General features: G+C 39.1%; 1 protein-coding gene across 1 annotated transcript; it reads right to left on the bottom strand.

Annotated features, from left to right (window-relative positions):
- Window positions 1-12,284: 12,284 nt before the first annotated feature.
- LOC118856144 (taste receptor type 2 member 7-like) lies at window positions 12,285-13,190 on the bottom strand. The gene has a single exon (XM_036766258.1). It carries the CDS (start codon window positions 13,188-13,190, stop codon window positions 12,285-12,287), a length of 906 nt encoding a protein of 301 aa, XP_036622153.1.

Consider the following 13,190-nt stretch of genomic DNA (forward strand, 5'->3'; position numbering starts at 1 on the left):
TTTTTTTACTGAGCTGGACAAAATAATAACAAAATTCATTTGGAAAAACAAGTGGTCTAGAGTATCTAGGATATTAATGAAAAGACATGCTAGAGATGGTGGCTTAGCCACAGCAGATATTAAACTGTACTACACAGCAGCAGTCATCAAAACTGCCTGGTACTGGTTAAGAAACAGGAGTGTGGATCAGTGGAATAGGATAGGTACACAAGTAGGCGAAATCAAGAATTTTAGCAATCTACTCTTCGATAAACCCAAAGAGGCCAGTTTCTGGGCTAATAATTCACTATTTCACAAAAACTGTTGGGAAAATTGGAAAATGGTAGGGCAAAAACTGGGCATAGACCAATATCTTACACCATATACCAAAATAAAGTCAAAATGGGTTCATGATTTAGGAGTAAAAGTTGATACTCTAAGTAATTTGGGAAAGCAAGGAATAGTTTACTTATCAGATTTGTGGAAAAGTAAAGAATTCATGACCCAACAAGAGATAGAGAGCATTACAAAATGCAAAATGGATAATTTTGATTATGTCAAATTGAAATGTTTTTGTACAAAAAAAGCCAATGCAACAAGAATTAGGAGGGAAGCAGAAAATTGGGAGAAAATCTTTGCAACTAGTATCTCTGATAAAGGCCTCCTCTCTAAAATATACAGGGAGCTGAGCCAAATGTATAGGAATACAAGCCATTCCCCAATTGAGAAATGGTCAAAGGATATGAACAGGCAGTTTTCAGAGGAAGAAATTAAAGCTATCTACAGGCATATGGAAAAATGCTCTGGATCGCTGCTGATTAGAGAAATGCAAATCAAAACAACTTTTAGATACCACATCTCTCCTGTCAGATTGGCTAAAATAACAAATCAGGAGAATGATAAATGCTGGAAAGGATGTGGGGAAATTGGAACATTGTTGCATTGCTGGTGGAGTTGTGAGCTGATCCAGCCATTTTGGAGGGTGGTTTGGAACTATGCCCAAAGGGCTATAGAAATGTTCATATCCTTTGACCCAGCAATTCCACTTCTAGGGTTGTATCCCAAAGAAATCACGCAAGCGGGAAAAGGACCCATATGTACAAGAATATTTATAGCAGCTCTCTTTGTGGTAGCCAAGAATTGGAAAGCAAAGGGATGCCCATCAATTGGGGAATGGCTGAACAAGCTGTGGTATATGAAGGTGATGGAATACTACTGTGCCATAAGAAATGGGGATGATGCAGACTTCGTAACAACCTGGAAAAACCTACACGACATAATGCTGAGTGAGTGGAGCAGAGGCAGGAGAACGTTGTGCACAGCCACAGATATATGGATTCCGTGAGGACCAACCCTGACATACTGCGCTTTTCTCAGCAACCTAAGGGGCAAGGACAACTCCAGGGGACTCACGATGAAGAATGCTATCTTCATCGAGAGAAAGAACTGCGAAGTTTGAATACAGACTGAGGCACACTACATGCTCGCCTTTTCTGCTTCTCTTTTGTTTTTTGGGGGGTTTTTTTTTTTGGTTCTGTTTCTTCTTTCTCATGATTCATTCCATTGGTCAAAATTCTTCTCCACGACTTGACTAGTGCATAAATTAATTCAATGCGACATTATACATGACAGTTATATGAGACTTCATGCCGTCTTGGGGAGGGAGGGGAGAAAAACTGGAACTCAAAACTATGTAGAACCGTGTGTCGTAAACTAAAAATAAATAAAGAAATTAAAAAAAAAAAAGAATAGTTGAAGGGAATACACATATATACAGAAAGAGGGCACATGGTGAATTGAATATTCAGGGATGTTATCTAAAATAAAATAAAATTCAGGTGTGAGAGAGAAATATATTGGAAGAAGGAGAAAGGGAGAGATAGAATGGGGTAAATTATTTCACATAAAATTGGCAAGAAAAAGCAGTTCTATTGGAAGGGTAGAGGTGGCAGATGAAGGGGAACGAGTGAATCTTGCTCTCATCAGATTTGCCTTAAGGAAGGAATAACATACACACTCAATTGGGTATGTGATGAATAATTGCTGCCTGAATGATTCACTGTCTACAGGACTGTATTTTGTAGTTCATTTGGTATGGAAAGTTTGTTCATAACTAATATGGGGGTAAAAAAGAAAAATCCTTTTTTGAACTTGAACCACTAAGATTATCTGCTGATTATCACAACTGAATGATAATATTCCCATCTGAAAGTGACTTGCTAGAAAGACACAGACTATGGCTATTTCATGGACAATTGGCTTGGGAGTCTATATCAGTTATGGTAGAATGAAGATGACATAGGTATTTGAGGTGAAAGTCTATTTCCCCAGGTAGGGGAACCATAGAGTGTCATTGTAAACGAGGCTAAGCCCCACCAGGACAGAGGAACTTCACTGACAGCATAATACTGAAGGTCTAGAGTGGAATCTGTACTGTGAGCACTTCATGGCACTGAAGAAAAAAAATTCCCATTGCCCATATTTTGGAAGATGTTAGAAGTTAAGGAGAAAAAAGTGCCACTCTTGAAAGAAGGGTATGGGGGGCGGAGCCAAGATGGCCGCATGAAGGCAGAGTCTTACCGGAGCTCTCTCACAAGGTCTGTCAGATTCCCATAAAAAAGTGAATTTGAGCAGATTTGAGAGAGTCAGAAACCGCGAGCAGTCTGCGTGGGGCAAATTTCCGAGCCGGGAGAGTCTGAAAGGCCAGAGGAACGAACCTGCAGGCGCGGAGAGTGCTCGGTGCGGGGCTGCTCCAGACCAAGGTGGAAGCGGCCGGCCGGGAAATCCACGTGGGAGACGGGCTGGGAGAAAGCTGGGCGCCCGAAACCGGCAGAGATCCCCAGGCCTCCCAACACAGGACGGCAGTCTCTGGGAGCGACGAGAGGCAGCGCAACGCCACCAGCCGCGAAAACACCCAGTCCTGCCGCTTGCAAAACCCAGGATCTCGGCCTCTTGAACTTCCGGAAGACTCAATGGCTAGGTAAGCGGCTCTAACCCCTCCCCCCCTCACCCAGAGAATTCCTCGGGAAAAAAAAAAAAAAAACTGAAACAGAGGAGAGAGTAGCGGGGCTTCACAGGACAAATACTAGAAGCTCATTAGTCCCAGAGGGGAAGAGTCGGCAGGGGGCCAAGCCAGGAGCCCAGACGTAACCTTGCTCCCCCAGGGGAAGCGCCAGTCATCAGCTCAAACAACAAACAGCTGAGACCATTGCTGAAAAGCAAGTGCTGGAGAGCACCCATAGGGAGTGAGACGCCAGGGAGCCAGACCCCTCCCCCACACCTCAGGAAACTGAAGGTTATAATTTTAGACTCAGAACCCCCAGAATAAGAAAGCTGGGACAGAAAGCCCTGAGACTCACAGATAGAAATTCGTTCTAACGCCAGCAAAAGGCAATCCAACATGAAGAAGAACACAAAAAAACCGAGGACAATAGATTCTTTTTATGGAGACAGGCAGGATCAAAATATCGACTTAGAAGAAGATAGCAATGACACGGTAGATACATCAGATACCTCAAAAGCTAATATGATCTGGTCTCCAGCCCAAAAAGCACTGCTGGAGGAGCTAAAAGAGGATTTTAAAAACCAAATTAGGGAGCTAAAAGAAAATATGGAAAAAATGGAAAAAAGGGAGAAAAAATCCACTGACGAAATCAAGTCCCTAAAGAATAAGATTGGCGAAATGGCTATGGAGATTCAGAATCTAGAGAGAGAAAAGGACACCCTGAGAGGTGAAATCAACCAATTGAAAATGGAGGCTCAAAAGCAAAATGTAAACACTAACTCATTTAAAATTAGACTTGAGCAAGTGGAAGCTAATGAATCTATGAGGCATCAAGAAGTAATAAAACAAAATGTAAAGAATGAAAAAATAGAAAAAAATGTGAAATATCTGATTGGCAAAACAACTGACCTGGAAAATAGATCCAGGAGAGACAATTTGAGAGTTATTGGTCTACCGGAAATCCACGATGAAAAAAGGAGCCTTGACAGTATCTTCGAAGAAATTATCAAAGACAACTGCCCAGAGGTCCTAGAACCAGAGGGCAAAATAGTCATTGAAAGAATTCACCGATCACCCCCTGAAAGAGATCCCAAACTGAAAACACCAAGAAATATTATAGCCAAATTTCAGAGCTATAAACTTAAGGAGAAAATACTGCAAGCAGCCAAAAAGAAGCAATTCAAATATCGTGGAACTACAGTCAGGATCACGCAGGATCTCTCAGCTTCCACATTAAAAGACAGGAGAAATTGGAATATGATATTCCGAAGGGCAAAGGAGTTGGGACTACAACCAAGGATCAACTACCCAGCAAAACTAAGCATAATTTTCCAGGCAAGGCGATGGACATTCAAAGAAATAAGGGAATTCCAGACCTTCCTGATGAAAAGGCCAGAACTCAATGGAAAATTTGATCTCCAAATACAAACCTCAAGAGAGACATAAAAAGGTAACCGGGGGAAAAACCCCACAAACTTCATTAACCAATAAGCTTAGGTTGTTTACATCTTTATGTGGGATTATATCATCTTATGTATGTTTTTTATGTATATATATATATACATATACATATACATATATAAGTCATTCTTGTGAATGGTACAACTATTGTGACAAATGAAAGGGATATACATAGGTTGTGAATGCCTGTATAAATTAACTGATGTAAAGATATAAAATATAAATAAGAGATATAAAGGGAGGGCTATGAGGGAAGTGGTAAGAAGGTTGTAGAAAAGGGTAAATTACACCAAAGGAAGTGGCAAAAAAACATATTATAGTAGAGGGAAAGAAGGGAGGGAGAAGAGCAGTATTTGAGCTTTACTGTCATCTGATCTAGTTCAAGAAGGGAATAACATACTCTGATAAGTTTAGAAATCTAACTTGTCCTACGGGAAGTGGGAGGGAAAGGGGGGAAAAAGGGAGGGGGGAGGGCAGAAGGAAGAGGAGAAGTAGCAAGTGGGTAACGGTTAGATAAGGGAGGGGAATAAAGAGGGAGGGTTAACTGAGGAAAGCGGCGGTCAAAAGCAAAACTTTGTTGGGGAGGAGAAGGGGAAAGGGAGAAATAAAAGCATAAACAGGGGGAATTAGGATGGAGAAAAAGACACAGATAGAAATCATAACCCTGAACGTGCAGGGGATGAACATTCTCACAAAACAGAAGCAGATAGCAGAATGGATTAAAAACCATAATCCTACAATATGCTGTTTACAAGAAACACATCTGAAACAGGGGGATACACATAGGGTTAAGGTAAAAGGCTGGAGTAAAATATATTGTGCCTCAGCTAAAGTAAAAAAAAGCAGGTGTAGCAATCCTAATCTCAGACAAAGCAAAAGTAAAGATAGATCTAATTAGAAGAGATAAGGAAGGACATTATATCCTGCTAAAAGGCACCATAAACAATGAAGCAATATCATTGCTTAACATATATGCACCAAGTGGTAAGGCATACAATTTCTTAGAGGAGAGGTTAAGGGAGTTACAGGAAGAAATAGACAGCAAAACTATAATATTGGGAGACCTCAACCTCCCCCTTTCTGAACTTGATAAATCTAACCTCAAAATAAATAAGAAAAAAGTTAAGGAGGTAAACAGAATTTTAGAAAAGGCACATATGATAGACCTCTGGAGAAAACTGAACGGGGATAAAAAGGAATATACTTTCTTCTCAAAAGTACATGGCACATACTCAAAAATTGACCATGTACTTGGGCATAAAAACCTCACAATCCAGTGCAGGAAAGCAGAAGTAGTCAATGCATCCTTTTCAGATCATGATGCAATAAGAATCATTTTTAATAAAGCACCATGGAAAAATAAGCTAAAAACTAATTGGAAACTAAATAATTTAATTCTAAAGAGTGAGTGGGCCAAAGATCAAATCAGAGAAACAATCAATAATTTCATTCAAGAGAATGACAATAATGAAACAACATACCAAAACTTATGGGATGCAGCAAAAGCTGTTCTTAGGGGAAGTTTTATATCTCTAAATGCCTACATGAATAAAATAGGGAAAGAGGAGATCAATGATATGGGCATACAGCTGAAAAAGCTAGAAAAAGAGCAAATTGAAAACCCCCAATTAAATACCAAATTAGAAATACTGAAAATCAAAGGAGAGATTAATAAAATTGAAACCAAGAAAACTATTGAATTAATAAATAAAACAAAGAGCTGGTTTTATGAAAAAACCAATAAAATTGACAAACCTTTGGCCAATTTGATTAAAAAAAAAGAAAGAAGAAAATCAAATTACCAGTATAAAAAATGAAAAAGGTGAGGTCACCTCTAATGAAGAGGAAATCAAAACAATAATTAGGAATTATTTTGCCCAACTGTATGCCCATAAATTTGACAACCTTAGAGATATGGATGAATATCTACAAAAACATAAACTGCCCAGACTAACAGAGAAGGAAGTGAAATTTCTTAATGACCCCATCTCAGAAAAAGAAATTGAGCAGGCCATCAACGAACTCCCTAGGAAAAAATCTCCAGGGCCAGATGGTTTTACATGTGAATTCTATCAAACATTTAAAGAACAACTAATTCCAATACTTTGCAGACTATTTGGGAAAATAGGGGAAGAAGGAGTCCTACCAAATTCTTTTTATGACACAAATATGGTACTAATACCTAAACCAGGTAGAGTTAAAACAGAGAAAGAAAATTATAGACCAATTTCTCTAATGAATATTGATGCAAAAATTTTAAATAAAATATTAGCAAAAAGATTGCAGCAACTCATTACGAGAATAATACACCATGACCAGGTAGGATTTATTCCAGGAATGCAAGGCTGGTTCAATATTAGGAAAACTATTAGCATAATTGATCATATCAACAACAAAACTAGCAAAAACCATATGATCATCTCAATAGATGCAGAAAAAGCCTTTGACAAAGTACAACACCCATTCCTATTAAAAACACTAGAAAGCATAGGAATAAGGGGAACCTTCCTCAAAATTATAAATAGCATCTACCTAAAACCATCAACAAGCATTATTTGTAATGGGGATAAACTAGATGCATTCCCAATAAGATCAGGGGTGAAACAAGGATGTCCATTATCACCCCTATTATTCAATTTGGTTCTAGAAACATTAGCTGTAGCAATAAGAGAAGAAAAAGAAATTGAAGGAATTAGAATAGGAAAAGAAGAAACTAAATTATCACTTTTTGCAGATGATATGATGATTTATCTAGAGAATCCTAGAGAATCAAGTAAAAAACTACTTGAAATAATAAACAACTTTAGCAAAGTTGCAGGATATAAAATAAACCCACATAAATCCTCAGCATTCCTATACATTACTGACAAAGCCCAACAGCAAGAAATAGAAAGAGAAATTTCATTCAAAGTTACTGAAGGCACTATAAAATATTTGGGAGTCTATTTGCCAAGACAAACCCAGGGCCTATATGAACATAACTATGAAACACTTTTCACGCGAATAAAATCAGATCTAAATAAATGGAGAAATATCAGTTGCTCATGGTTAGGCCGAGCTAATATAATAAAAATGACAATTCTACCTAAATTAATCTATCTATTCAGTGCCATACCAATCGAACTACCAAAATTTTTTTTTACTGAGCTGGACAAAATAATAACAAAATTCATTTGGAAAAACAAGAGGTCTAGAGTATCTAGGATATTAATGAAAAGACATGCTAGGGATGGTGGTTTAGCCACACCAGATATTAAACTGTACTACACAGCAGCAGTCATCAAAACTGCCTGGTACTGGTTAAGAAACAGGGGTGTGGATCAGTGGTATAGGATAGGTACACAAGTAGGTGAAATCAACAAGTTTAGCAATCTACTCTTTGATAAACCCAAAGAAGCCAGTTTCTGGGCTAATAATTCACTATTTCACAAAAACTGTTGGGAAAATTGGAAAATGGTAGGGCAAAAACTGGGCATAGACCAATATCTTACACCATATACCAAAATAAAGTCAAAATGGGTTCATGATTTAGGAGTAAAAGTTGATACTCTAAGTAATTTGGGAAAGCAAGGAATAGTTTACTTATCAGATTTGTGGAAAAGTAAGAATTCATGACCCAACAAGAGATAGAGAGCATTACAAAATGCAAAGTGGATAATTTTGATTATGTCAAATTGAAATGTTTTTGTACAAAAAAAGCCAATGCAACAAGAATTAGGAGGGAAGCAGAAAATTGGGAGAAAATCTTTGCAACTAGTATCTCTGATAAAGGCCTCATTTCTAAAATATACAGGGAGCTAAGCCAAATATATAGGAATACAAGCCATTCCCCAATTGAGAAATGGTCAAAGGATATGAACAGGCAGTTTTCAGAGGAAGAAATTAAAGCTATCTACAGGCATATGGAAAAATGCTCTGGATCGCTGCTGATTAGAGAAATGCAAATCAAAACAACTCTTAGATACCACATCTCTCCTGTCAGATTGGCTAAAATAACAAATCAGGAGAATGATAAATGCTGGAAAGGATGTGGGGAAATTGGAACATTGTTGCATTGCTGGTGGAGTTGCGAGCTGATCCAGCCATTTTGGAGGGCGGTGTGGAACTATGCCCAAAGGGCTATAGAAATGTTCATACCCTTTGACCCAGTAATACCACTTCTAGGGTTGTATCCCAAAGAAATCACGCAAGCGGGAAAAGGACCCATATGTACAAGAATATTTATAGCAGCTCTCTTTGTGGTAGCCAAGAATTGGAAAGCAAAGGGATGCCCATCAATTGGGGAATGGCTGAACAAGCTGTGGTATATGAAGGTGATGGAATACTATTGTGCCATAAGAAATGGGGATGATGCAGACTTCATAACAACCTGGAAAAACCTACACGACATAATGCTGAGTGAGCGGAGCAGAGCCAGGAGAACGTTGTGCACAGCCACAGATATGTGGATTCCGTGAGGACCAACCCTGACATACTGCGCTTCTCTCAGCAACCTAAAGGGGCAAGGACAACTCCAGGGGACTCACGATGGAGAATGCTATCTTCATTCAGAGAAAGAACTGCGAAGTTTGAATACAGACTGAGGCACACTACTACATGCTCGCCTTTTCTGCTTCTCTTTTGTTTTTGGTTTTGGGTTTTTTTTTTTGTTTTTTTTTTTGGTTCTGTTTCTTCTCTCTCATGATTCATTCCATTGGTCAAAATTCTTCTCCACGACTTGACTAGAGCATAAATTAATTCAATGCGAAGTTATACATGACAGTTATATGAGACTTCATGCCGCCTTGGGGAGGGAGGGGGGAGGGAGGGGAGAAAAACTGGAACTCAAAACTATGTAGAACCGTGTGTGGTAAACTAAAAATAAATTAAAAAAAAAATAAATTAAAAAAAAAAAAAAAAAAAAAGAAAGAAGGGTATGACTCACAAGATATTGTTCAATTTTCATTTACGAGCACAGGTATAAATATCAAAATTTCTGCCTGAGGTAAGCTGGGGTCAGGCAGAAGGGATCACGTGAGTTGTAGCTTAGGAGAAAGAAACAACTCTAGTATAATTCAAGGTTTTCTGCCTGGATGGGTTTTGATCAAAAATGTGCCATAAAAGCTGTGTATATGGAAGATAACTTAAGGAACATAATTATTTGGGTGAAGAGGGAGAAGGCACTGGAGGGAGAGAGATCAATTACAGAGGCAGTATAATGATAAATATGAGTACCAAACTGTGTTGGTAAGCAAAATGGGCTCCTTAGCACTTAGTTCAACAAGTGCCCTTGAATAGTTTGGCTTTTGTTCCCTTTGAGTAATTCATTGAGCCTTACCAGGTGCTAGGCCCCAGGCCCAAACCCCTATTAGGTGTAAAATCTTAGTGGGTGTGGATTGGCAACTAAGGTGGGGCCCAAGGTGGGGCTAACTCCAGGGAGGGCCTAGTTTACATTTCTGGGACAGCAGAGGCTCTTAGACCATGTGGGTTTAAGTCACCTCTTTGTGACAATTCTAGGTCATGTGGGTGAGTCGAATGTGTGACTCACCCCTGACACTGATAAAGATATAAAAAAGGGGTTGGCCTCCTCTTCCTTGGAGCTCTTTGTTGCAGCAGGCAGTGGTGGTGCTCGTGACTCTGGGCCAACCCTTATTCTGAGCTCCCGGGCTGAACCTAGATGTTGGTAACTATGAGTTGTATTGGGTCTCTCTGTTGATGTTTGTGATTTGTTTGTATTTTGCTCTGAAGTTCAGTGTGCTGGCTTTTTCCCCTGAACTAAGTGAACGATATTTGTGTGCTGAATTAAAGTAAGCTTCTCAACACTTCAACTTGCTTTCCTTATTAAGGCAGATCAAAAGAACCTGTGTTGTTGGCAGCTTTCTGGATGCTGGCTGTAGGTGGATCTTACACCCCCACAGAAGCTGCTAGCCAGATTGTTGAAACACAAACAAGATGAGTTGAGCCAGGAGTGTAGCAGGGGAAAGGATACTTGGGGAGAGATGGAGAGGAAGGAGAAGAAACAGCTCTACCAGAACTTCTCTTAGAATTTTCTTCTTTCCATTCTCTTTTTACTCTGGTGCCTTCCTTCCACTGCTTCCATTCTATTGATCCTGCACAGTATCTCCCATTTATTCTGTGTATACCTGAATACTCTATGTAAAATCTCTTCCCTTTGAATTCATAAAAGGATTCCTTATGACTAAACACATGGTGAATTTTTGTGAATATTCCACAAGAACATGAAAAGTATGTGTATCCCATATGTCTTGAATTCAGTTCTCCCCTTATTTTAATTACAACTTACTAAATGGACAGGTGAGTTATCATTTCTTTATTACTACTATTTTATTTGACTGTCTTTCAGATAATAAAGTAATGATGTCATCTGCAACTATAGTTTTATCATCAGTGTCAAATGCTTTATAATTAGTAAAGGCAAACATATTTTAATTTTCATGACTCTTTTATGTTAATTACAATACACATCTTAGATGAAATTCTCAATTTATTGTTTCTTTTATAATTTTTTTTTAAATTGTGTGCTTTTTTGTTGGTATCATGGCATTACAGGATTAGGAAATATTGGGGAAGAAATTCAAGACTGTAGAGGAATAAGAATTCTTGATCCCTGTTGTTGATAAAAGCTCAGGGCATCAGAAGAGAGACACAGATTTGGGAAAAGAATGTCTCTTTCAAAAAATAGTTTTGGAAATGTTTGATAATATGTTTATAATAACCCATTTACATCTACTATTATTTGAGCTGAGGAGGGAATACCATATACACTCAATTGGGTATCTTACAGGAAAGAAGGAGGAAGAAGATAAAAAAGGGGGAACGATAGAAGGGAGGGCAGAGAGGGGGAGGAGGTAATCAAAAACAAACACTTCTGAAAAGGGACAGGGTCAAGGGAGAAAATTCAATAAAGGGGGATTGGTTAGGAAGGAGCAAAACATAGTTAATCTTTCACAACATGAGTATTGTGGAAGGGTTTTACATAACAATATGCATGTGGCCTATGTTGAATTGCTTGCCTTCTTAGGGAGTGTGGGCGGGGAGGGAAGGGGGGAGAGAATTTGGAACTCAAAGTTTTAGAAACAGACATTCAAAAACAAACAAAAAAAGTTTTTGCATGAAACTAGGAAATAAGATACACAGGCAATGGGGCATAGAAATTTATCTTGCCCTACAAGAGAAGGGAAAGGGGGATGGGAGGGGAGTGGGGTGACAGATGGGAGGGCTGACTGGGGAATGGGGCAACCAGAATATATTCCATCTTGGAGTGGGGGGGAGGGTAGAAATGGGGGGAAAATTTGTAATTCAAATCTTGTGAAAATTGATGCTAGAAACTAAATATATTTAATAGATATAAAGAAAAAAAAGATGGCTTGGCTAGACGGGGCACCCTGGACCTTATTTGAGCTAGTTGTGATGCTCATGACTTCACCCACATGTAGCCCAAGGTCAAAAGGTCAGGTTAGAGTTGGACCAATATGTCTGAAGTTTAGTCTGGATTTATCACCATCATCATCACCGTCATTGTCGTCATCATCATCAGCACCACCACCATTATCATCATATTAGTGAGACTACTCCTCAGATGAGGATTCTAAATTTTAGAGAGCTTAATTGAGCTACCTATGGTCACACATATAGTAAGTGACAAAGTTGGGTATTGCCCCAAAGTCTTCCTCACTCCAAGTCTATGATTTGAAACAGAATTCAGTGATCTTCCTACTACAAAGAATGAAAGACCTTGGTAATATTCTTGAAGGTCTCCATGCTAACTTCTTTCCACCATAAAATGCCAGATGATCCTCACAGATACCCAAAGGTCTGGTAGGTGACTTCCTCTCTGGCACTACCTTATCAGCCATGACATCCTCAGGGCAGTCTTTCTCAGTTTGCTGTTCCCCAGAATCAGGATCAGTGAGTGGCCAAAGGGATAGAGCAACATGATTGGCATGCCTAATTCTAAAAGCAGTTTATTATCTTCAGGCGGGCTGCTCAAGTAGCTCATGAAGAGACCAACATAGTACAATAAAAAGAGGATGAGGAAGGAAGACACAGCTTTCATGGCTTGAACATGTGCTTCTATGCTTGTGTCTCTGGAACCTGAGCCATTGAGTTGCATCTGTTGGGTATGCCTCCATAGGGAGACAATGAATAGGGAGAAGGAGATTGTAGATAGAGTGAAAGGAATAAGACTCAGAAGGCCAAAGAGAACCTGGAACATGAGTAACATACTTTTACTCACTTGGACCTCCTGGGACACATTTCTCTCCTTTCCTCTACTAAAGAGGCTTCCATAGTAATAATATATTCTCTCCACCATTAGAAAGCCAATGGAAAAACAAATAATTAAAGGCCCCCAAAGAAGCCTGAAGACCATCCTGTCAATTCTTCTTTTCATCCAGAGAAAGAAGGGATTAGAGAAGTTGGTGATCTTCAGGAAGTAGAAGATGCTGAGGACAGTGGCAAACCAAATATTTGAAGTGTGAGTCACTAACAAGAAGATATCAATTATTCTTACTTGGGTGTATACATCGGTAGAGATTACACTGAAATAGCTATCCCATACTAATGTACACAACAGTCCAATTTGGGAGATGGCCAGACTGAGGAGGATGAGTTCACTTGGTGGCAGTTTCTTGCTCTTAACCCATTTAATACAATTCATCAGAACAATGAATCCATTTACTAGAATGCCCAATATAAATTCCACAGTTGCCAGAGCCATAAAAACTTTCTCCCCACTACTTAGCAT

Source organism: Trichosurus vulpecula, chromosome 7 (genome assembly GCF_011100635.1).
Source record: "Trichosurus vulpecula isolate mTriVul1 chromosome 7, mTriVul1.pri, whole genome shotgun sequence".
Lineage (NCBI taxonomy): Eukaryota > Metazoa > Chordata > Mammalia > Diprotodontia > Phalangeridae > Trichosurus > Trichosurus vulpecula.